The 23088-nt window shown below is 42.1% G+C and overlaps 1 protein-coding gene across 1 annotated transcript in view; it reads left to right on the top strand.

The window, feature by feature from the left end:
- The window catches only part of PRICKLE2 (prickle planar cell polarity protein 2), a 368992-nt gene that overhangs the window by 287329 nt on the left and 58575 nt on the right, over positions 1 to 23088 (top strand). Inside the window, exons 4-5 of the mRNA XM_044660390.1 lie at positions 17756 to 17869; positions 21804 to 21941. Coding sequence (XP_044516325.1) covers positions 17756 to 17869; positions 21804 to 21941 — 252 coding nt within the window. The remainder of the gene's footprint in view (positions 1 to 17755; positions 17870 to 21803; positions 21942 to 23088) is intronic.

The raw sequence follows: 23088 nt of genomic DNA, 5'->3' as shown, positions 1-23088 counted from the left end.
AATCACTTCCTTGACATCACACAGGAAGTGAGCCGCCTAGCTCATTCCAGATCTGGGGTTTGAGACCTTTGGCCCCTCATTCAGTGGTACCATACTGGAGTGGGAAAGAATTCTAAGAGGAAAGGACAAGATGAGGGAAAGCACAGAGGTCAAGAAAATGGGTACATTCGAATGAGGAGGAAGATGACAGTGATGGCAACTGGAACCAAAGAATGTGCCCTTTGATTGAGGAACGGCTAAACAAATTGTGTTGGAATATAACGTGGGTTGCCCGAAAGAAATCTAAGAGTGTAATTTCTAGCCAGGCAAGAGGAGGCATTGAATACCAAGTGAAGGAGTCGTTTTAACCTGATCGATCAGTACTTTGTGCCAAATCACAGGATGCCAATGTCTGTACCCAAGAGACTCAGGATTACAGACTAAAGCAAGGTTCCCTGAAAAGGAGACAGGAATTTGTGGAACTCTGTCTGAGTTAGTGAATACAGCACACTGATATAGACAGCTCCAGCAGCCATGAAATTCATCCCAGTCTCCAGTTTCCTTATTCTCGGAAACATTGTGGACCGCTTCAGTCTGGGAATGCAAAGCATCTGGGAGGGCACTATGGCTTCACTGAATGAACCCACTTCCTCTCCAACAAAGAGGAGTAGCTAGGTGGGAAAGTATGGGCATAGCTTGGTTATTCCACTGGACTGAACTGCAGTTTCTTCATGGAATAGCCTTACATAGAGCACAATTAAGGGAGAATTGGGAGCTCACTGAAGAAAAGTACTGGTTTCAGAAATATAGGACACTGGTTTGAATCCCAGCTCCACCACTTTCTAGCTGAGTGACCTAAAGCAAGTCTTTCTGACTCTCTAGGCCTGAGTTTCTTCATCAGTAAAATGAAAAGGTTGCACTAGATGACCTCTAAGATCACTTCTCACTGGAAATTGATCCCCAAACCCTAGGATTCTAAAAGGGGTGTATGTATATGCCTGGCCTCTCTGATGATAAAGTCGGATGTTGAAAGTAATGAATTCCCAGGAAACAGAAATTTTAAAAAGAAAATTAAAACTTACTTATAAATAAAAGAAAAATACCTGTGGTATTTTTTTAAAAGGCAGAATTTAAGGGATGAATATGAAACTAACCTAAGAATATCCATGTAATTAGCTAGGAAGTCAATAAGCATTTATTAAGTACCTGCTGTATGCCAGGTACTGCCCTAAGTACTGAAGATTCAAAGAAAAATAAAAGGCAGACCCTGCCCTCAAGGAGCTCCTAATCTAGTGGTGGGGAAGATAATTTGCAGTGGAAACACAGACCAGTGATATAACCACTGCCCACTACTGGGTATCACTGCAGTGGGGAATTATTGATCATTTCTGAGCAGAAGAGTAGCCTGATTGGAGCAGTGCCATAGAACAATAAATCTGGAAGAGCAGGATGGAGTTGGGATTTCCCATAAAGTGGTTTTTGAAAAAGCTCATGTGATAGGTAACAAAGATCTCAATTTGACTGATGGAATTTGGGTGGGAAGAAGGAGGTGCAACATTCTGAATGGGAAATTAGTGGAATTTGGCAATTTTGCACATGGCAGGAAGAGAGAGTAGAGTAGAGTCCAAGATGGCCCTCGGGTATTGAGCCTCAGTGATGAGGAAGTTAATGGCACCGCTGAGAGATACAGGAAAATTAAGAGAAGGGATTCTAGAGGAAGATGCTTAGTTTAGGATGTATTGAGAGTTCTAGTTGTTCTGTTTCATATTACCGTCTTCTGTCCAGTCAACTTTCCACCTCTTGCCTTAATGCTTTTTGCTCTGGGGGTTCTTGTAGTCTGGAATGCATCCTTTCTTAAATTCTGCCTTTGTAATCCTTAGCTTCTCTTAAAGCATAACTCAGGTTCCACTTCCTCCATGAAAGGCTTTTCTTGGACCTTCCTTAAATGTTAGGCTTCTCCCCTCCTTGAACTATTAGCTTTTCATCTACTTTGTATCTGTTCCGGACTTATTTACCTTCCTATAGGTGTTCCCCCAGTTGAATGCAAGCTTCAGGAGGGCAGAGACTCTTATTCTTGCCTTTGTATCCCCTCCTTTTCACACAGTGCCATTTATAGTCTAAGTGCTCAAAAAGTGTTTGTTGAATTAAATTGAATCCACTCTTAACTCTCCAGGATACTAATTTGAAATGGAAAAGTATTCTCTAACCTGAGTTTATAGCAGATGAAGAGATTACCACTCACTTGGTACAAGAAGCTGGCTTTGAGTTGTGAAAATCCTCACCAAAGGGAGGAGAATCTCAAGGACCAGCTGGGAAGGAGCCTTACAAGTGTTAGAGACCAGTGATGTCCAAATGTGGTCATTGAGCTGTACCCAAGAAGCCCTGTGGGCCACATATTGACTTCAAAATCCACATTTTAACATTATCTATATTCTATTGTACTTTTATTTATATTTTCTTAAACATTTCCCAATTACATTTAATTGGGTTTGGAAAGGAGTTACAGGAAGACTACTTATTTGATGCCATTTTGTTATTCTGTTATTTTTCAGTCTTGTCTGCCTCTTTGTTACCCCATTTGAGGGTTTTTGTTTTTGTTTTTGTTTTGCGAAGATACTTAAGTGGTTTGCTATTTCTTTCTCCAGCTCATTTAACAGATAAGGATACTAAGTGACTTGCCCAGGGTCACACAGCTAGTAAATGTCTGAGGCTGGACTCAAACTGACAAAGATGAATTTTCCTGACTATAGTCCTGATGCTCTTTGCACTATGGTACCACCTACCTGCCTGATGAATTACCATAAATTACCCCAAATTACCATGGACATATGGGATTATAGAAAGAGAACTGGATTATAGAAAGAGAACTGGATTCAGAGTCAGAGGTTATAAGTTCATATCTCATTTTTGCCGCCGAGTACTTGCACATTGTTGGCTAAGTCACTTAACTCCCTTGGGCCTCAGTTTTCTTGTCTGTAAAATGAGAGGGTTGAACTTGGTGATTTCTCTAAGATCTCCTTCGGTTCTAAATCTTTCTCTGGCCACTTTGAGGTAATGGTGATGAAATGGTCAGAAAGAACTTACTTTGGAATCAGGAATACTTGGAATCTCACTTCTGATATAGCCTAGCTCTATAATGTTGCATTCAGTACCCCAGGCAATTCTTGAAGACTGTAGGGAAAGTGCCAATCTGGATGATTAGAGGGAGTTTCCTTATCTGGGAACTCCTTCTGCCAGTTAAATCTCTGACCTGTGCAATAGCCCTGTGACTACTTTGTGGACAATCCGAGGCCTTCATCCACTGGCACTCAGCAAGAGCCTGGGCCTTTTCACCCTGCCTTTCATTGACAGATGCCCAGAGAATACGCAGAACTCTTAATGTTGGTTGAGACAACTTAATGGTCAATTTTTTCTCAAAAAAAGAAAGAAAGGAAGGAAGGAAGGAAGGAAGGAAGGAAGGAAGGAAGGAAGGAAGGAAGGAAGAAAGAAAGAATTATATAATCAACACTGATAATAAATACCAGTCATTTTAGAACTGCCAGTACATCTCTGCTGTCCTACATTAACTCAGAGAAAAGTTCATTATATTCTCATTATTAAATTGATCTAACATTTGTGGTATTCCTGGAAAATCACCTATAAAGATTTGTATCTTGATTTCTCATTAAGAATAGAATTATTCTAGGCATTGGAATCTCATAAGCAAAGGTATGGAGGAAGGAAAGTACAGTGGGGGAGTGGGGGGTGGCCAACAAGTAGTCTACTTTGAAGCATGGATGGAGTAGTGAAGAAAAGATGGAGTGGTTCCAGATGATAGAAAGCTATTAACTCCAGACTAAGAAATTTGTATTTGACCAAGTAGGCAATAAGAGAACAGACATGAAAGGATTAAAAATTTTTATTCCAATATTTCAAATATCCATAATTTTTTCTGGTCCGTGTATTTTCTTTATTGATGCAGATTTCTACCTCTCCACACCTTAGTAAATAGGTTTTCTAAGTTATGAGCTCCTCCCTTCAACCCTCCAAAAAATCATCACCTGGTAGACAAATTTCTGGAGATGAACCTCTCGGCGTTTGGTAGACTGGTCATGTTCTGACTCGGCTTATCCTTGGTCCAACCCTTGAAATCTTTCCAGTGTGGTGTTTGACCTACCAGAGACTTTGGGCCCTGATGTCACGACTTTCAAGATCCTTGACACTATGATGTAGTATACAAGCAGAATTTTTGTGGGTAATTTGATCTTTTCTAAAGTTGTTAGATTTTAAGTTGGGAATCTCTTCAGTTATGCTATTTTTCTAAGTTATCTCAAGAGTTTCTTTTTCTCTACTTGATGGGCTCATTTTAGCTGAAGGAACAGAAGGTTGAAGAAATAGAATTAAATCATTATTTCCCAAGTCAAAAAAGATATCATTGATGCACTTTCAGATATGTAAGAAACTGTATAAAATAAAGAGGAGAACCTCAAAGACCAGTCATTAATAGTGTTTCTCAATACCAAAAGTGGAAAATCTTTTTTTTTTTTCCTACCAGGAATTACTGACACAAAAATGGTTGGTAAATAAAAAAAAAATGTTCTGCACTTCCAAATAATAGCTAGCTCAAGGCGAAAGGAGATAGAGGAAGGAGAATGGGGGAAGTAAAGATTTATAGGGTAACACAGAGAGATTGAGAGCTTTGTGGAGGAGTAAAGGAGAAGGAGGGAGGGAGACTGAGCTGCTTGTTAGAAGAGTGTTAATGAAGGCTAACAGTTCTGGTTCTACCCTACTGTTCACTGGGCTGATAAGTTATCATCTGTTATCACTGTCCTGTGAAATAATAATTTGCGGATTAATCACTGTTCAAGGCTTCTCAATTGCTCTTTTTTCTTAACTAGGTAGAAGCTTTACCATAACAGCTACCCTGCCCCCTCCCACACCTCCAGGGAAATTAGTTTCTGGCCTCTAGAAATAGTGGCCAGAACAATGTTACCTGAAGAATGATAATCAAAAATAAATGATTGAATTTAACACTTAGGTGCTATCTTCTTTATATATTTCCAGAAGGGCCATTCTAAGTTCGCTACAAGAATGTATCATTTTTTTTTTGTCAGATAGTAAGTAAATAGCACAGATGATCAAATCAAACAAGATAATATGTTCAAAATTCTTTCCAAACCTGAATAGACTATATATTAGCTATTAATATTACTAATCATCATAAGAAGATTATAAATTCCTCAAAGTCAAATGCTTTAGCACCCTGCATAATCACACATGCTTAGAAAATGTTTGTTCAGTTGAAAAATTACATGAAATATCAAGGAAGCTAGCTGACTTTTTAGCCCTTCCTATCCCTAAAGATTTCTCATCTCTGTTCTGTAATTAATAGGGAAGAACCATAGTGAGAATTATCAGAACAAGATAATCCCCAAAGGTTTTGTTTGGCATTGGGTTCTTCTGAATCACTATTTGTAAGGCAAAGGTCTCTTCTGAAATCAGATTTGATTCATTGAGATATGAATTGCTTGAGCATGCAGCAGGAAGACAATGTAGCAAAACCAGTAGCCTTTGGAGGGTTTGTAGCAAGTCAGGCTAGGATTATAGGGTTTTTGTGGAAAGTTCACAGAACAAATATTTACACCTGCCATTTATATAGTAGCATTGTAAAGGTTACTAAATGTTTGACATACATCATCTAATTGGGTCTACACATCAGCCTTTTAAATTGGTTTTAAATGTTTTAACTTAATTTCATTTAACTCTATTTTAAATTTAAATTGGTTATATTTATTTTTAATGTTTAATTTAATTTATACATATATAAATATTTAATGATTACATTACAGATAGAAATTTTATATGGGTCTATGTTTTATATATAAATATAACATAATGTTTTATATAGTCATAGACCATATGTAGAATATATGTAGAAATAATATATTATTGATAGAGATATTACATATAATATATGTTATAGAATTGTAGCATAGTGTATATATTATAGATATTGACTATATGTAGATATTGCATATAATGTATACTATAGAATATGTAATAGATATAATAGGATTTATAGATATATCATAGAATATATATTATGTTATGTAAATAGATTATATCAATATACAATATAGATACATTATGTAATGTATATTATATTATGGGCATTGATTATATATAGATGATATAGAATAAATTCTATTATAAACATAATTTATATAATATAGCTATTATAGATATATTATAGATATTGATTATGAAGCTAATGTAATATAGCTACTATAGATTTATTGTATAATAGATATTTTATATGTATCAATTGCATACAACATAAATATTACAGATATATTATACATATATATTATAGATAAAAAGACTCAGACCTAATAAGAGTAAGTGATTTGCTCACAATCATATAGCTACTAAATAGCAAAACCAGAACTTGAACTGATATTTTCTGACCCCAGATCCAATAGCATGATATTGGAATGTTGACTGTATATGCATCTAAATGTCTGTTCACATATATATGTACATCATGTATGCATAGACACACACAGGTCTGTGTATTACATATATGTGTGTAATTTTACTATTTAAGCATACCTATGTTTAGATGTCTGTTTAAATGTGTGGATGGTATATGGGTGTGTATATTTGATAGCCTGGGGATCTTGAGTCATATTCAATTCTGGTAATAGGAAATAAATGCATAGTCTCCCTACTATCTTAAGACACCTGGAGTATTGTGAAATTGCCCATCGGTATCTGTTCCCAACAGGCTTCTTACGCCGTCTAGCCAAAAGATAATCTGAATTTCTACAAGAGGTCAGATTTAGGTCTTTTATTCACAAAGTCTTGAAAAGGACCTTTCCTGAGAGGGTGGAGAAAATATCAATTTGTGACATTGGTGGTTAAAAAAAAAACAACAAAAAACCTAGAAAAGTGCAGTTGAGGGTGTTTATTTTTTTTTTGCATATATTCCTTTTTTCACAAGTATGTACATATTTCCTAGAATTGACAGAACTGGAGCACATGGATTTGTTGGACTCATGTTTGCTGATACTTGTTACCAGTGAATATTTCTAGTCTGGTTAAACCCAAGCTTCTTGCCCCTGAGTAAGGGATAGTGGACCTCAATTTGTTGAGAACATGAGAATTGTTCTATCTTTGTTCCCTAAAAGAGGCCCACCCTAAGCTAGGACTTTCTAGAGGGCATCATGAGTCTAACTTTAGACAACAATCCATCCATTCTCAGTTGCAGAAATAGGAAGGGTCTTTAATTATTTGATTTACAGACACCCGCTGTGTCCTGTTTAATCAATCAAATTGACAAGCATCTACAATGTGCCAGGCAAGGTGCTAGGGGGTGGTGATAACAAAGATGAAAAGGAAATAGCCTCAGGTTTCAAGGAGCATTTAAAGTGGCTTTCACTTATTACCTCACTTGGGTTTATATTTGTATAATAAATACAAAGTAGTTAATAATAGCCAACAATTATCTTTTGTCACATAGTTTTTCTACAATTACAATGTTACATATATATTTCATACATTTTAAGTTTCCTCCTTTGTGTCTGTGGGATAGAAACTATTATCCCAATCTTACAGATGAGAAACTGAGTAATGGGTGAAGGAGACTAAGAGATCGCTCCCAAAATGGAGTCCAAAAACTTAGCTGACTCAGTGATTGAAGCCTTGATGGTTGAGATGTAATGAATGGCTTTGACCAGGGAATCAGGGTTTCAGTTTCCAAAGAGAGACCTTCAGGGAGCCCTCAGGACTGGATCCAAGCTGGGATGTCCTCCTCTTCTCTCCTCCCAGTCCTCTGCCTGAAGACCTCTCCTCTCCTTCCTCCTCCAGAGAATTTCCCAGAATTCCTTCTCCTTGTCTCAACTGTTACCAACTGTCAGCAACTGTCCGCAACTCCTTCTCTGCCTCCTTTTGTCCCTTCCTCTTTGCACAAATCTCATCCTTTCAGTCTGAGAGATTAAATGGCTGTCCAGGGCCTCACAGATGGTACTGGTGTGAGGAAGACATTTCTAACCCCAAGTACTCTTGTTATATCTACTATTCCACATATCTACCCTTGTCATGAGGCCATTGAAAAGGACTTACCAGTTTGAGTTTTCAGCAGAGAAAGAAGATGAGTTTGTAGATCACATTCTTTGTGTACAATGGAAAAAGCACTAGATTTGGAGTTAGGACTTGGTTCTGAAATCTGTTTCTGCTTCTCCCTAACTGTATGGCCTCAGGAAAGATCTTTAAGACTCCACACCTCAGATTCTTTTTCTTTTAAAATCAGAGAGATGGACTGGAGAGCCTGTAAGGTCATTTCTAGCTGTAAGTCTTAGATCCTAAGGGGACACTGAGAAAGGCAAAGTGGGTGTAATGCCAACGCTGTAATCTTGGAATCACAGCTGTAGAGATAGGCACCACAGAAGGAATCTATTCCAAAACCCTCATTTCATGGGTTGTTTTTTTTTCCAGATGAGGAATTGAGACTCCAAAATGTTAAATGATTTGGCTATCCACAAGGATTTTACCCATGAAGCAGAGGCAGCATTCTCACCCAGACCCTCTAACTCTAAAGGCTGCTCTCTTTTTAAAAAAAATACCAACCTATTTCTTCAGATTCTTAGAACTTTTTTTTAACTCTTACCTTTTGTTTTAGAATGAGTACTGAGTATTAGTTCCAAGGCAGAAGAGTAGTAAGAGCTAGGAAATTAAGGTTAAGTGATGGCCCCAGCTAGGAAGTGTTTGAGAGTAGATTTAAACCCAGTTCCTCCTGTCTCTAGACCTGACTCTTTATCCACTGAGTCACCTTGCTGCCCCCTGAGACTTTTTTTTTTTTTAAAGATAGGCTGAAACTGTTAACCAACAGATAATTCGCTCAACCAAAAGGAAATGTCTATCCTAACAGAAACTGACAGTTTAATCTCCCGAATGAAGAATGGATGTTAAAAGGGAAAGGAGGTAAGGAGTTATGGGAAGGAGAGAGAGATTCACTAATGTGACTTGAAATTACAGTATGTGAACCTAGGAAGTAATGTGGTCATTTTCCTCAATTTATTCAAACAGAGTTGGCTCGTCTTTAAAGAACTTTCTTTCCTCTCTAAAGAGTTCTTTTCTACCTTCTCTTTAAAGAAATATGACATTTTCAGGCATTTTCTTCCCTCATCTTTTTTTTTAATGCATAAGTTATTTAAACTGCTTATCCCTGGCACAAACAGAGGGAAACACTGATTAAAGGAATGGCCAAGCTTTGCTTTGCTTCTCTATTACCCCTGACCCATTTTTTCCAATCACTGCACGTTAAGTTTGGGTGAAAATGCAGCAACACATTGGGGAAGGCAGGGCATGGAGGGAACCTGTTTCAACATAGCCACTTGCCTTCTCTTTTCAGAAGCAACTTTGTTATAACCCCCCCAAATGAGCCTTTTCTTTCCAATTTTGATCTGAAGGATGTGGGAGGGAGATAAGTGTGATAGAGACATTGTTTAGGAATTAGACTGTAATTCCCCCCCCCCAAATTGTTTCCATTTTAAATTGGAATGAAGGCATCTCAGAGAAGAGATTGGGGAGCTGGAGGTATTGCAAGAGGTGATGCTATTTATCCTCGCAGATGCCACTAATGGAGGTCATTTTCAGAGTTCCTGAATGAAAGAATTTTTGCAAAGGTGTAGGGGAACAAAAACACAGGCAGAAGAAGTCCATTATCCATTCTCTGTGCTCAGAATTGCTTTGCTAAATGAATATTATTGAAATTTCCACCTAGGGAGCCAGCATACACTTTTAATAAAGCAAATAACAACAAAAACCAGCTTGCTACTAGAGATCCGTGTCGTGGGGTATGGCTCGGCTTCACAACACTGCTCTAAGGCAGCCCATTTCTGCTTAGCATCCCTCCTCTGGGGTTGCTGCTGATTGCCTCTCTATGTGGCAGGTAGATTAACTGAGAGGCAAGGAGGTTCCAAGTCTCCTAAAATGCAGACCAGGGAGACCAAGAAATAAAGACCCAATACTGCAATTAGTCCCTTGGTTAATATAGGCATCTATGAAATCTTCCCCACATTTCAGTGCATGGTGTGGCATGGCATCTTGGAGATGGAATTTAAGAATTCTCCTTCCCTTCTCAGGTTGGGCTCCCTGCAGAAGCCAAAAAAGTAGAGTGAAGACCTTGGAGAATTGGGAGGCCCTAGGTCTGGCCCTTCCTCAGACTCAGCTTCCTTCTGGATTCAGCTCTCTTTGTCTCCCAAAGTCTCCCATAGAATTCTTCACTTGACCTCAAAGACATTAACCATTTTGTAGCGAGGTCCCTAACACAGCAGAAAGGTGCCTACCGTGTCTGATCAGAGATCTAGAAGGGTTGGATCCAGAACCATCTAGGCCAAACCCTTTATTTCACAGATGGGAAAACTGAGGCTCTGGTATCAACAGAGGTGGGATTTGGACCCAGGTCCAAACACCCATCAGTGTGCTTTCAGTTTACTGAAGAGCTGTGTGCCAGACACTGTACTAAGGAGCTTACAATCTGTCAAGAGAAACAAACGTGCACATAGAGATAAAAGCAAAACATCTAAGAGGAATGAGCTGGGCTTAAATTCTGTCTCTGCCTCTCACTGCCTGTATGACCTTGGGCAAATCACTTAACCTCCTCATGTCTCATTTTAATTGTTTGATTATTTGTATCCAACCCTTCATGATCATGAAAATCATGGGATTTTCTTGGCAAAGATACTAGAGAGGTTTACCTTTTCCTTTTCCAGCTGTAAAAGATAGGGCACCAGGGATGTTAAAATGTGACCTAAATAGTTTGTGAGTACACAAACCCTCACGACACAGCTCATTTGACAGATGAGGAAACTGAGGCAACCAGGGTACAGTAACTTGTCTAGGGTCACACAGTTAGTGAGTACATGAATCCAGATTTGAACTCAGGTCCTTCTGACTCCAGAGCCAACACTCTACCCATTGTACCAGCTAACTGCCCATGCCTCATTTTACTCATCTGTCAAATGAGGGGGTTGGACTAGATTGTCTCTGTGGTCCATTCCAGACCTAGATCAAGGATACCTCTTTTAAATTATAAGATAATAGCAGGGGTAGAAGACACTTATAGATGAGTGCTGAGGAGGAATTAGGAAAGGTCTTCAAGTCTGGAATGTGTAAGAGAGCTCTGATCAATATAGTATCCATTCAGGATTCCAGAGGACTAATGATGAACTGTCAGCACAGAGAGGTGATGGACTCATGGTACAGGACAAGACTTACATACATACGTGTGTGTGTTTGTGTGTGTGTGTGTGTGTGTGTGTGTGTGTGTGTGTGTGTGAGTGTGAGTGAGTGGGTGGCCATTGAGGGAATTTGTTTTGCTCGACTGCCAATTTTTTACAGAAAATATTTCTTTTCTTTCTCCCCTCACCAGTGGGTTGGGAGGAAGAGGAAACCCATTTCTGTTCTCTCTTTTGTTTTTGAAAGTAGAGAGGTTGCTACAGATGTGATTTGTTTCATGCACTTTCAAATGATGTCACTGTGTTCTTAGTTTACCTTAACTGATCACGTTGTCAGGAGAGACTTCTCACTAAGTGAGGACAGTCTGTGACGGTTTGAAATGTAAAAACAAAAGCCAACAAGACATTTCTGAAAAAAGAAAAGGTTTAAGCTTCATATGGGACGTGGTGCTTGAGCTGAGCATTGGTGGAGGAGGCTAAGATAGTTGTGCATGATAAGAGACTCTTCTCCAGGCATGAGGTAGAGTCTGTGTAAAAGAAATGGAGTACTGTGTGTGGTTGTGGGGTGGGGAGGGAAAAGGGGTACAGGCCTGGGCTCAAAAGTCAGCACACTTCTGTCATTAACATTGGGACTTTGGCCAAGTTACCCCATCTGTCTTTACCTCAGTTTCCTCATCTAGAAAATGGAGGTAATAATATAGGACTCTTAAGATCCATCAAGCACTATACATATTTTATCTTATTTCATCCTCACAGCAACCCTTGGAACAAATGTTATTATAAGCCCCATTTTACCAATGGGGAAACTGAGGCATATGGTTAAATGACTTGTTCACAGTCATACAAGTCTGACTGAGGCAGAATTTGAACCCAGCTCTTTTCTTCTTATATATCTTGTATTTACACCTATATAGATAGTGTACATGTTGTTTCCCAAAAAAATAGCAATAACTGACCTTTCTAGAGCGCTTCAGGTTTTACAGTTGCTTTTTTTTTTTATCTTCCCACACATTTTCTCATTTGAATCTCACAACAACCTTATGAGGACACTACTATATAGGGGTGATTATCCCCATTTTACAGCTGAGAAAGCTAAGATTCTGAAAGGGTTAAGTGACTTACTATATAATTATCCAGGTGATAAAGATCAGGGGTGGCATTTGAACTCGGATCTTCCTGCAGGTCACCTCTCCTACCTGCCTCCCTTCCTAGATTGTTGTGAATGAAGGAGGGGCATAGAAGCAGACGTGGGTGGAAGTCCTTTGGAAGCTGTGAGAGCTGTCTGGTGCCAGTTGTCGTTATTTATTATTGTGTTTTTCCCTAAATCAAAATTCCCTCCCCCCACCAGCATGTGACTCTCTCTGTGCCTGGGCAAAAATGCTGTCAAATCAGCAGCTCCTTTTTAACAAGCACAAATTTGTTGCAAACTGGGCGAGGCCCCGGCACTGCGCTCTTTATTCTCTCTGACTAAATCTCCTCCCAGCCCTGAGATGAAATGAATTTCCAGCCAGCTCTCCCCAAGACCTTCCCGAAGCCTCATAGATCACGGTCTCCCAAGCCAAGCCACTATGTCTAAAATGCCCTGGCATGGGCGTCCTTCGCCTTCTCTGTCATCTTCCCCTTTGGCCATCAAGGGAAGGCTATGGATCCCTTCTCAGAGTAATGTTTTATTGTCTGGAAAAGACATAGGAGTCTAAAGAAAACCAATTATGTTGAAATGAAGTTATCAAAATAGTTTTTTTTAAACAATTAATTCATGGATCCGGGTTAAGAAATCTAGGATGATTTTACCTAGACAAGGTCCAAATGGAGCTTAGCCTCCCACTCCCACTCTGGCTTTTGGAGGTACTCGGTCGGCAGAGAAACCAAAGAGGAAAAAAGGGACCCCAAAAGGCAACGATCGCTGACCAGCAGTTGTCGTCCATAGCCTTATTTATTTCCTCAGACATTAGTGAGTAAAATATGTTTGGGCACAAAGGAACCGTACACAGGCCTTTTCAGGGCCGGAGCCAAGTGGATTCTGGTAGTGCCAGGAAGTACACTGAATATTTCCCCTTACTGGTTGCTTGCTTTCTATTTATTTTGGGCCATACAGTAGTTTTATTATGGAGAAGGATGGAGGAAAAACATATTCACCATTTCCGTATTCAGCCAGAAACAGATCGGGAATTCAGGGTAGCTATTTTTTGCCTTTTCTCCCCAATCCATCTGCTTCCCTCTATACTCGGGGTGGGGGGGATTGCCAGGAGGGGCAAAGGGGCTCATTCTTGGGCAGGGCTAGAGGAATACATTTCTCCTCCTGGATTCCCAAGTGATTCTGAAGACTGAATTCATCAATAAGCATTTCTTAGCATCAGTTTCTCCTCGAAGGCTCACAGCAAGAGGAAGTCTTTGGTAGATTTTCACTTGGATAGAGAAGGAAAGATTTTTTTATCCCCAATGCCTGGCACATAGTAAGTACTTAATAAGTGTTTACTGACTGACTAATTGAGTGTCACATATTCAGAGGATAGAAGATGAAAGTACATCATCACCAAAAGGGACCTCCTTGGACTTCCAGTCAAACTCTGAAAATGAATCACTACTCTAATACCCTGGCAAGTGGTGATCCAGCCTTTTCTTGAAGGCCTGTAGTAATGGGGAGGCTCCCCCCTCCACTTCCTCAAGTGATCACCTTGGATCGCTTCAGCCTGGTGAAATGGACACATAAATAAATGAGGGAATAATCTGACCTCCGACATGGTACGAAGACTAGAACTCATGGAGAAATGGAAAATGCCCTCGAATGGGAATCGAGAGTCATGGGTTCAAGTTCTCTTTGGATGGCACCCCCCTTCTTCAGGTTGCTCTTTTTCTTCATCTATGACAGTGATTCCCAAACTTTTTTGGCCTACTGCCCCCTTCCTAGAAAAAAAATATTACTTAGTGCCCTGGCAATTATTTTTTTTTTAATTTTAATAGCAATTAATAGGAAAGATAAATGTACCTGCAGCCATCACTGCTCACCTGGATCGCTGCAGCACCCACCAGGGGGTGGTAGCACCCACTTTGGGAATCACTGATCTAGGAAATGTAGAGATTTGGACTAAATTTCTCCAAAGCTTCCCCCACCCCCAGCTTTAATTCCATGGTTTTCTCTGGAGCCTAGAATGGCAATGAGGGGAACTGGTTGACTTGATCATTCAATAGCTTTGAGATGGGAGTCAGTCTCATTGATGAATCCTCTAAACAATTTTGAAAATTGACCCATAGGCATCGATTTCTAGCCAGTGGCCAACAAGTCAACACTGACTCATAAAATCTCTTAACTTAGGCCTGTATTATGGTTTGATTTTCACAAACTTGATAATAAGTAATTTTTTTGTCTGAACCTCTGATTTTACTTATATAGAAAACTCATCTCCAGTGATACATGTGGAATCTTAGAAAGTTCCCCTGGGGGAAGCTAGTGACTTAGTGGATAGAGCACCCAGCCTGGAATCAGGAGGACCTGGGTTCAAACTGGCCTCAAACACTTCCTAGCTGTGTGACCCTGGGCAAGTCCCCTAACCCTATTTGTTTTTGTTTCAAGAGCTATTACTAAGACAGAAATTAAGGGTTTAAAAATAAAAGGTGGTTCCTGGTGACACTAACAGGTTGTCAATAAATCAGTCAACAGTGCTTCTTGATCGGTTTATGAATTACTCACCATGTTCTAGGTAACTCTGCTAGGCAATGGAAATATAGAACCGAAAAGGAAACAGTCTTTACTTTCAAAGGTCTTATGTGGAAGGAAGGTAGGATTGATTTGTTAAGCACCTACTATGTGCTTAGATATTGTCCTGAGCGCCTTATATATATTATCATATTTTTTAAAAAATAGACAAAGAATAAAGACCAAATCAGTCCTTGACAGGAAGGGAAGGAGAGTGGGAGAAGCAGGCATTGACCCTAAGCATTCTGGACTTGAGATCTGGCGATCTGTACCCCATACTAGGCAGTAAAAATAATAATAAAGCAATTATAAAGCTTATTGAGGTTACAGCCATCATCTCATCCTCCTGCACACTAACCTGCATTTCAAAATGAAAAAGAAGCGAGTGCAAAGCCCAAACCATTTGATCTGGGGTATATTTGGCCTGGGGGAGATTTTTCAACAGCACAACCAGCCATACAGAGGCTGAGCCCCTGAGCCCAGGGATTTGGCTAAGCTTCCTAAGCTCCCAAGAGCCCCTAGGGAAAGCTTGGGTACAGGGAGAGCTGAGCATGCGTGCAGGCACACACATACACAATCAAGCTCTACTCGTACCGTCCTTATTTCAGCACGAATAATGAATCATTTAATATTAATAATTGTGCCTAATGTGATAGAAACATAACAGGAATGAGGAGGTTGATGAACCAGTGTTGAACCAAAGGCCCTTTGACAGGTAGCTGGCCTGAGGGACGCCCAGCTCCCAGCCCAGGGTCCAGAGGATTCATCAAACTCGCCCCACCCACCAAGAAAGGAGTATAGAAAAGGGAGGAAGAGAGGCCATGACGATGCAGGAGCTTAAATCATAGACTCGGGATTGCAAGGCACCTTGAGATCCAACGGCTGCATTTTAAAGCGGAGGAAACTGAGATCCAGAGAAGCAGGAAGTAGCCTATCCAAGGGAAGCAGCAAGGAAATACCTGAACCCAGGGTTTCCCATAGATCAGGGGTTCCCAAACTTTTTTGGCCTACTGCCCCCTTTCCAGAAAAAATATTACTTGGCCCCCTGGAAACTAATTTTTTTTTTAATTTTAATAGCAATTAATAGGAAAGATAAATGCACGTGTGGCCATCACCACCTTCATGGATCACTGCAGCACCCACCACGGGGCAGTAGCGCCCACTTTGGGAATCACTGCCATAGATGGAAGGCTGACCTTAGAGCCAGGAAGAGCCGAGTTCAAATCCTACCTCTTGACGCTTATGGTTTTGGGGACCCTGAGCATATCAGGCACCTCTTGACGTCATAGGCAACCCTGGAAGATTTTAGTTTGCAGAGAAGATGCAAACCAGTAGTAGAAAGAGGGAGTTTTCCTTTCTGGAAGTTTCCTCCGTCTCTAGCCTTCCTAATCCCAAACCCAGTGCCCTACCTACCACACTGCCTCTTCTCACATACAAGCAGATGATTAGCAAGAAGTCAGCCTCTAGACCTAAATTAATTTATGACTTGGTGTGTGTGTGTGTGTGTGTAACTCAAGTGTTGTTCATTTCTGCACTATATTAAGAAGCTGGAGGAACATAAGGTGAGTTGGGGCCATGATTCTTCTGTGTCTCTCCTTGCCAAATACCCCTGGGGATGTACTGGGAGAACCCACCCTTCCAGACGCAGCGGTTCTCTAACAAGAAGTCTGTTCATGCGATGCATGTATCGACACACACACGTATAGACATAAACATATCGATCTACGCTTGTAGCTACGTATGAAAAAAATAAAGATGACTTTCTTGTATTTTTTAAACCTATTTCAGAGCCTCTTTTTCTCCTGAGAGGTTCACCGTCCCTCAGAATATTGCTCCTTAGATGTAGTTAGCATTCTCCTAAGCCTCTCCGAATAACTAACCCCTTACAAATGGAACGCGGCTAACTCGGGTAGAATCCAACTGATCCGATCTGTTTGCTTTCCTGGCTTCCCTCTCCTCAACCCCCACCAAATACCTTGTTGTCCTGGAGCCATGAGTGATGGGAAAGGATTCTTGAAAAGTGAGTTTTCCATGATGTCATCGTAAGAACTCGTAGGATCTTTCCCCTCCTCCCGGAGATTGGGCATACCTTCCCCGGCGATCCTTTTCTCTGTGTCTTCTTGTTTTCCACTCTTCGGCTTGCTGCCACCACGCAGTAGGTTTGGGGAAGTTTTTGAAAGCCTGTTTTCTTTCATCGGGGCCCACTCTGGGTCGCTGACGATTTTCCTGATGGGTGTCAGGACAAGCAAATGTCGAGAGCTCAAGAATGTGCCTAAAAATCACAACACGAGCGTTCCCAGAAGTTCAGAGTATTTAATTCCTTAATAATGATTTTTAATTACACGCTCGGGAACCCGGGAATGAGCGAAATGCTCTAATAGACTTCGGCCTGCTGTGGCGCTTCCTTGCAAACAGCAGGGGAAGGCCTGGAGGGCTTTTGGTGTAGGTGGAGGCTGAGGTACCCAAGGAGTGAGTTGTATGCCAAGGAGCAGCTTTAACCACCGGCACAGAGACAGGCGCTGACATATCCCCTTGGCCAGGGACGCACGCTAGCGTGCCGGAGCCTACTGGAGAAAATGGTAAAATCCAGTGTTGGGGAATTCTAATGAGAAAGCCCTCCGATCTGCCTTCCCCAGCTTGGCTGCCCAGCTAGGAAGGGCCGTCAGATGGGTGCGGAGGGAGGGCGCTGGCAGGGCTAGGAGATGCCTCACTTTTTTCTCGAATGACAGGCAATTCCCCTGGGCACATTCACAGCTGGTCAGGTACTGATCTGTTCCAGGGGCTTCGCAGTGGGCCAGGAGGGCCTCATCTTTCAGGGAAGTCTGGAGGTAACTGCTGCTGCCATCTTTTCTCTGCCCCTCAGGTTCACCAGTATTATAGCTGTCTCCCAGAAGAGAAGGTGCCCTATGTCAACAGTCCTGGAGAAAAACTGAGGATTAAGCAGCTCCTCCATCAGCTGCCTCCACATGACAATGAGGTAAGGGGTCTTGGACCGGCCCAGAAAGCTGCTCTTTCCTCCATGCTGGGGGGGAGTCCCTGTGGCACCACTCGAGGCTTCTTCGAGGAGAAAACTGGATATTCTTTATAGTTTGGACTTTTATTTTGGCTGTGCTCACACGGGCCAAAGTAAACTGTCTCAGATGCCTAGGGGGTGGGCGTGGGGAGTGGGACCCCAGCCAGAGCTTCAGGGTGGACGTCGTTGGCCCATGTGGCCTTTCACAGCCCACTGATGGAGGACCCGGAGCATGCGCAAAGTGAAATCAGTGGCTCGTGTCCACGCTTGCTCAGTCTTAGAAGAAAAATCTGTCCATTTGATGACCGCAAATGTTGGAACAGGTTAGAATTCATCTTGCCAGTTCCAGCCCAGAAAATGCACTGGGAGTTCCATTAATTTTCACCACCATTACCTGTGAATGGGGTTTGCTATTCTTTCTTTCGTGACATGGCCTGGGTGACTTAGCTTTGTAATTCTGGGTTTAATAATAATAATGGCGAATCGTGGCTAACGTTTATAGCGTAGTCAAGGCTTAGGAAGCGCTTTAAGCATGCAGGCTCATTGGAATCACAGCCACCTAGGAAGCGGGTGCTATTATTGTCCCCATTTTATAGATGAGAAAAGCAAAGCAAGAAAAGTTAAGTGACTTGTCCAAAGTGCTGGAACGAGCAAGTGTCTGAGGAATGGCTGGAGGCTTTTGTCGCTATGGAGGCCACATCTTTTAGTCTGGTGAACATTTTTAGAAAAGAGGGAGGTTAGGGGGCAACTGGGTAGCTCAGTGGATGGAGAGCCAGGCCTAGAGACGGGAGGTCCTGGGTTCAAATCTGGCCTCAGACACTTCCCAGCTGTGTGACCCTGGGCAAGTCACTTGACCCCCATTGCCTACCCTTACCACTCTTCCACCTAGGAGCCAATACACAGTATTGACTCCAAGATGGAAGGTAAGGGTTTAAAAAGAAAAAAAGAACGAAAAAAAGAAAAGAGAGAAGTTAAACAAAAGCCCAGCTCGTGGGCATTGCTGGTCCTTGAAATCCCCTGGAGTAGGAATCTGGAAACGTCCCTCTGAAACACATCACGTCCCAGGTGACCAGATTTACAAACTAGAAATGATTTTTTTTAATGCTGGGAGGGAGAGGAAGAGAGATAATCCCCTAAAAAGGAACTGTTTTCTCCACCCAAACCTAAACAGGGCTCAGCTAAAAGGCACAGCTAAAGGTGTAATGAAAGAAAGAAATGTTTTTGCAAGACGGATGCCATCCGTCTGACGTTCCCAGGTTGGGCCCCCAAAGACCAAATGCCATGGGCTGTGAGGGAACGTTTCCCAGTCTCAGCCCCCCACAGCTACAGAAAAAGCAGAATGATTTTCAGGCACCAAACAAGATCCTGAGATAGGAACTGCCTGCAAATGAGCCTTCTCCTGACAGTAGCCCTGAGTGGTCTCTGCTGCCACTTAAGCCAGACCTGTTTTCGTCCAGATAGGCTTTCCTTTTCCCTTTTACAACTGAGAGGCAGGAGCCAGGTGTAGAGAGGGCAGGTCCCAGGTTCAAATCTGGCTTCAGACCCTTTCTAGCTGGGTGACCCTGGGCAAGTCACTTAACTCCCAGTGTCTAGCCCTTACTGCTCTTCTGCTTTAGAAACAAAGCCCAGTATTGATTCTAAGATGGAAGGTGAGGGTTTGGGTTTGGTTTTGGTTTTTTAACTGAGAGGCAGCCTTGTAATGCAGTGCATAGTGAGCCAGTTTCAGGTGTGAATGTGCAGGATTTTGCAAGGTCAGTGGTTCTACCTTTTAAAAGTTTGCCCATGAACCCTCAAAAATTGGGGGGCTGCTCACAATCTGTTTTGAGCAAAGGCGCACAGGTCCTCTTCTCTCTATTCAGCAGAGCCTCTCTCTTCTCGGTTTCTGGGTGAGGAGCTGCGGTTTGTGGGCTTTTTTTTTTTCTAAATGAAAAGTGATACCGTACAAATTGCCTTTTCATGTTAGTGACAATTTAATACGTGCAAATCAGTGGGCAAATTAGGCCCATTCAGCACGCTCATTTTAGAACAAAAGATAATTGGTAAGGTAAATACTCCAGCCATTCACTTCTTCCCTCAAATCAGAAAACGTGATCATAGACAGAAGCCACGTGTGGAGGTTTGATAGGAATAGCCCCAGGCCCAGGCCCAAGAGGACTGGCATCTTACTTGGCCCTGCCACCAGCCAGCCAGGTGACCTTGGAAAAGTCACTGACTCTCTAAGGAGAGCTGGATTAAATGAACTCTCTGGGTCTTTTCAGCTCTAACATTCCATTAGGTTCTGTATGTGTCAAGAAAGAGTACAGTGTGACTTATTTAATAAGAATAATAATTATAGCTAACCTTGGCAGAAGGCTCTAATATTTGTAAAGTACTTTACATACATTATCTCATATGATGCTCACAACCGCCCTGTGAGGGAGGTGCTATTATTATTCCCATTTTCCAGATGAGGAAAGTAAGCCTGAGATTGTTCCCTTGAAGTGGCTGCTATGATTATCCCCATTTTACAGACAAGGAAAGTGAGTTTGAGAGAGATCGTACCTTATTCAGGGTTTGTATGGCTATAAGTCAAGTTTCCCTGCCTCCCACGTGTTCCTTAGTGAGTCGAATTCCATCCTTCTGACTTTTGTTACCAGGTTGGGCTTCCATAGACCAAACCTAGAGGACGTGGTTGAGCCTCTGTAATCTTGGCTCACTATCATTGGAAAAGGAAGGTGGGGTGCAATTATTAGGCCCCAAAAGACATCCTGAGGTGGAAGATCTGAATTCTGGAAACTGGCCGCTTCGCCGCCTCATCAAATTCAAAACCAAACGCAAACCCAAGCGCCTTCTGCTTCCTCTCCTGAACACACAGCCTTAAGTCCATAGACAGGCAGATACATGCCATCGCCACCCAAAAAGCCTCTGAAGGCATTTCTGAGACCCCCTCTCTCCCCGCTTCTCCCTTGGCTTCCTGTCCCTGGAACTGTCTGTCAGCAAGCCCGGAGAGTGTCGGATGTGAGATCTGTCGGGCAGGAGAGGGTCGGCGAGCAACTCCTCCGCCTGGCCACGTTAGAATAAGCATTTGGTGTATCAAGGTGGGGAGGGTGGTATTTACCTGGGCAGGTGTTGGGAGTCCCACGGCAAATCTAGGAAGATGCTAGACCTTTTCACTAAGCCTCCATTTAGCTCTTCTTCCCTTGAAAAAATGCAACTTAAACGAGCTTAATTGAAAGGACCCGAGATTCAATCTGATCGACATTTATTAAGCACCCATGTGCCAGGAACTGTCGGCATGCAGTTATTAAAAAGAAAGATAATCCCTGTCCTCGAGAAGCTCATGATCTAGTGGGGGGAGACAACATACAAAAGGAAGCAGGAGGTTGGGGTGGGGGGAAGAAGAAGGGAGACCGAGCAGAGCAGCAGAGGCAGAGGAAGGAGCAAAACTCCAATTTCTCTCCTCTACCCAAGAAGCCATTGGGAGGGCTTCAGTCCTCACATCCCAGCCCTCCAGTCAGAAGGGAGAGGAGGCTGAAAGGCGCAGTGCCAGTCATTTTCAAGTAATGACACCTGGGAATTTTAAGGACTCAAGTTTAACTCCTTGGTTGGTCTTCCTTCCCCAGAAAATGAGGCTGGCCAAGAAAAGGCTGGTAGACCTTTCAGCCTTCGTCAGAAGAGAAGTTTGGGGCTGCTCCAGTTTTCTTGTTTAAAGAGCCCTTTTACTTAGCATCCATCTTTATAGAGCTTTGCTTTAAGTGGCTGCATGTCAAAAGGTCATTAAAATGTGGGCAGGGATATAGTCAATCCAACCTTGCTGCTTCCTGTCTGATATTGAAAAGTCCATCCTGGTGGCTTTGGAGGCCACCCAACCAGGAATCTGAATGAGATCATTCTTCTGTGCTACTCTCTGTGTCTCTAGGTTCGATATTGTAATTCTCTGGATGAGGAGGAGAAGCGAGAGCTCAAACTTTTCAGCAACCAAAGGAAACGGGAGAATTTGGGCCGAGGAAATGTCAGGCCATTTCCCGTCACTATGACGGGGGCCATTTGTGAACAGGTAAGTCTGTGTCATGTCCACACAAAGCCAAACTTGTCTCGATCACCTCACACTGGGGTAAAACTCCCCCCCAAACTCCTTCATAGATAGAGAAGAGAATGACTATTTTTGGACTAGTCTTAAAAGTTATAGAAAGATATTTTTGACCCTTACGTTGGCTAAATGCTAAAGGTTTGGTTGTGTTGGCCCTGGGAAATGGGGCCATAAGTCTTTTGTGTGTTTTCTGTCCAATCGGAGACTGCCCTAGGAGTGGAAGGCAATTTTAAGCAGGGAGAATTTAGAGAAGGCAGTGTTTTCTGCTTTGATGATGGCCTGCTTGCTACCGGAAATCCTTCCTCCGCTGGTTTCCATTTTCTAGGTTTATTTTCTGCTTGTCCTTATCCCTCTAAACTAAGGCCTCAGTGGGTTCACCTCGCCAATCAGTCAGCAAGTGGCTCAAAACTCAGTTATTAAACACTGCGTGTGAGACTCTGAGCTGAGAATGAGTGATACAGAAAAAGTAAAAACCGTTCCTTAAAGAGCTCATGTTCTAATGGGGGTGGATGCCACATGAGCAATGTCAGATACCCTGGGCCAGAACAATTCCAAAGGACTCTCCTCCACCTTGGGAGAGAACCAATGAACTCTGAGTGTAGATTGTCACAGACTTTTTTCACATTTTTTATCGTTTTCTTTCTGTGTGGTTTTTTGGCAACACGGCTAACATGGAAATATGTTTTTAAACTCAGGAGACAGAAAGCTAATCATGAGTCCTACATGGCCAAAATGTCTATTTGGGATAGAAGTGAAGGGAAAGGGGACTTTACTTTAGCAGAAGTCCAGAATGATCTCTACTTCCATGAATCTACATCCCAGGGAGGAATGCTGTCAGTACTATGAATTTTTGGCATATTCAGAGTTTTTTATTCATGACCATTTATATTAGAGTCAGCAACATATTGGCAAGAGGGCCAACTCTGGAGATAGCGGGCCCTTGACTCAGCTTCCATCTCTGACTATGGGAAGGACATTTACTCTTTTAGTATCCTGGGTAATTCTTTAAAACCAGACGTTACAGAAAGATGGATGATTTATTTTGGCAGACGGAATTTTCACACTGAGAATTTTCCCACATGTTTGGAATCATAGGTCTAGGCTTCTCTAATAA

Source organism: Gracilinanus agilis, chromosome 1 (assembly GCF_016433145.1).
Source record: "Gracilinanus agilis isolate LMUSP501 chromosome 1, AgileGrace, whole genome shotgun sequence".
In the NCBI taxonomy this organism is placed as follows: Eukaryota; Metazoa; Chordata; class Mammalia; order Didelphimorphia; family Didelphidae; genus Gracilinanus; species Gracilinanus agilis.
Note: the sequence above shows the minus strand (reverse complement) of the source record. Positions and strands in the feature narration are given on the sequence as shown.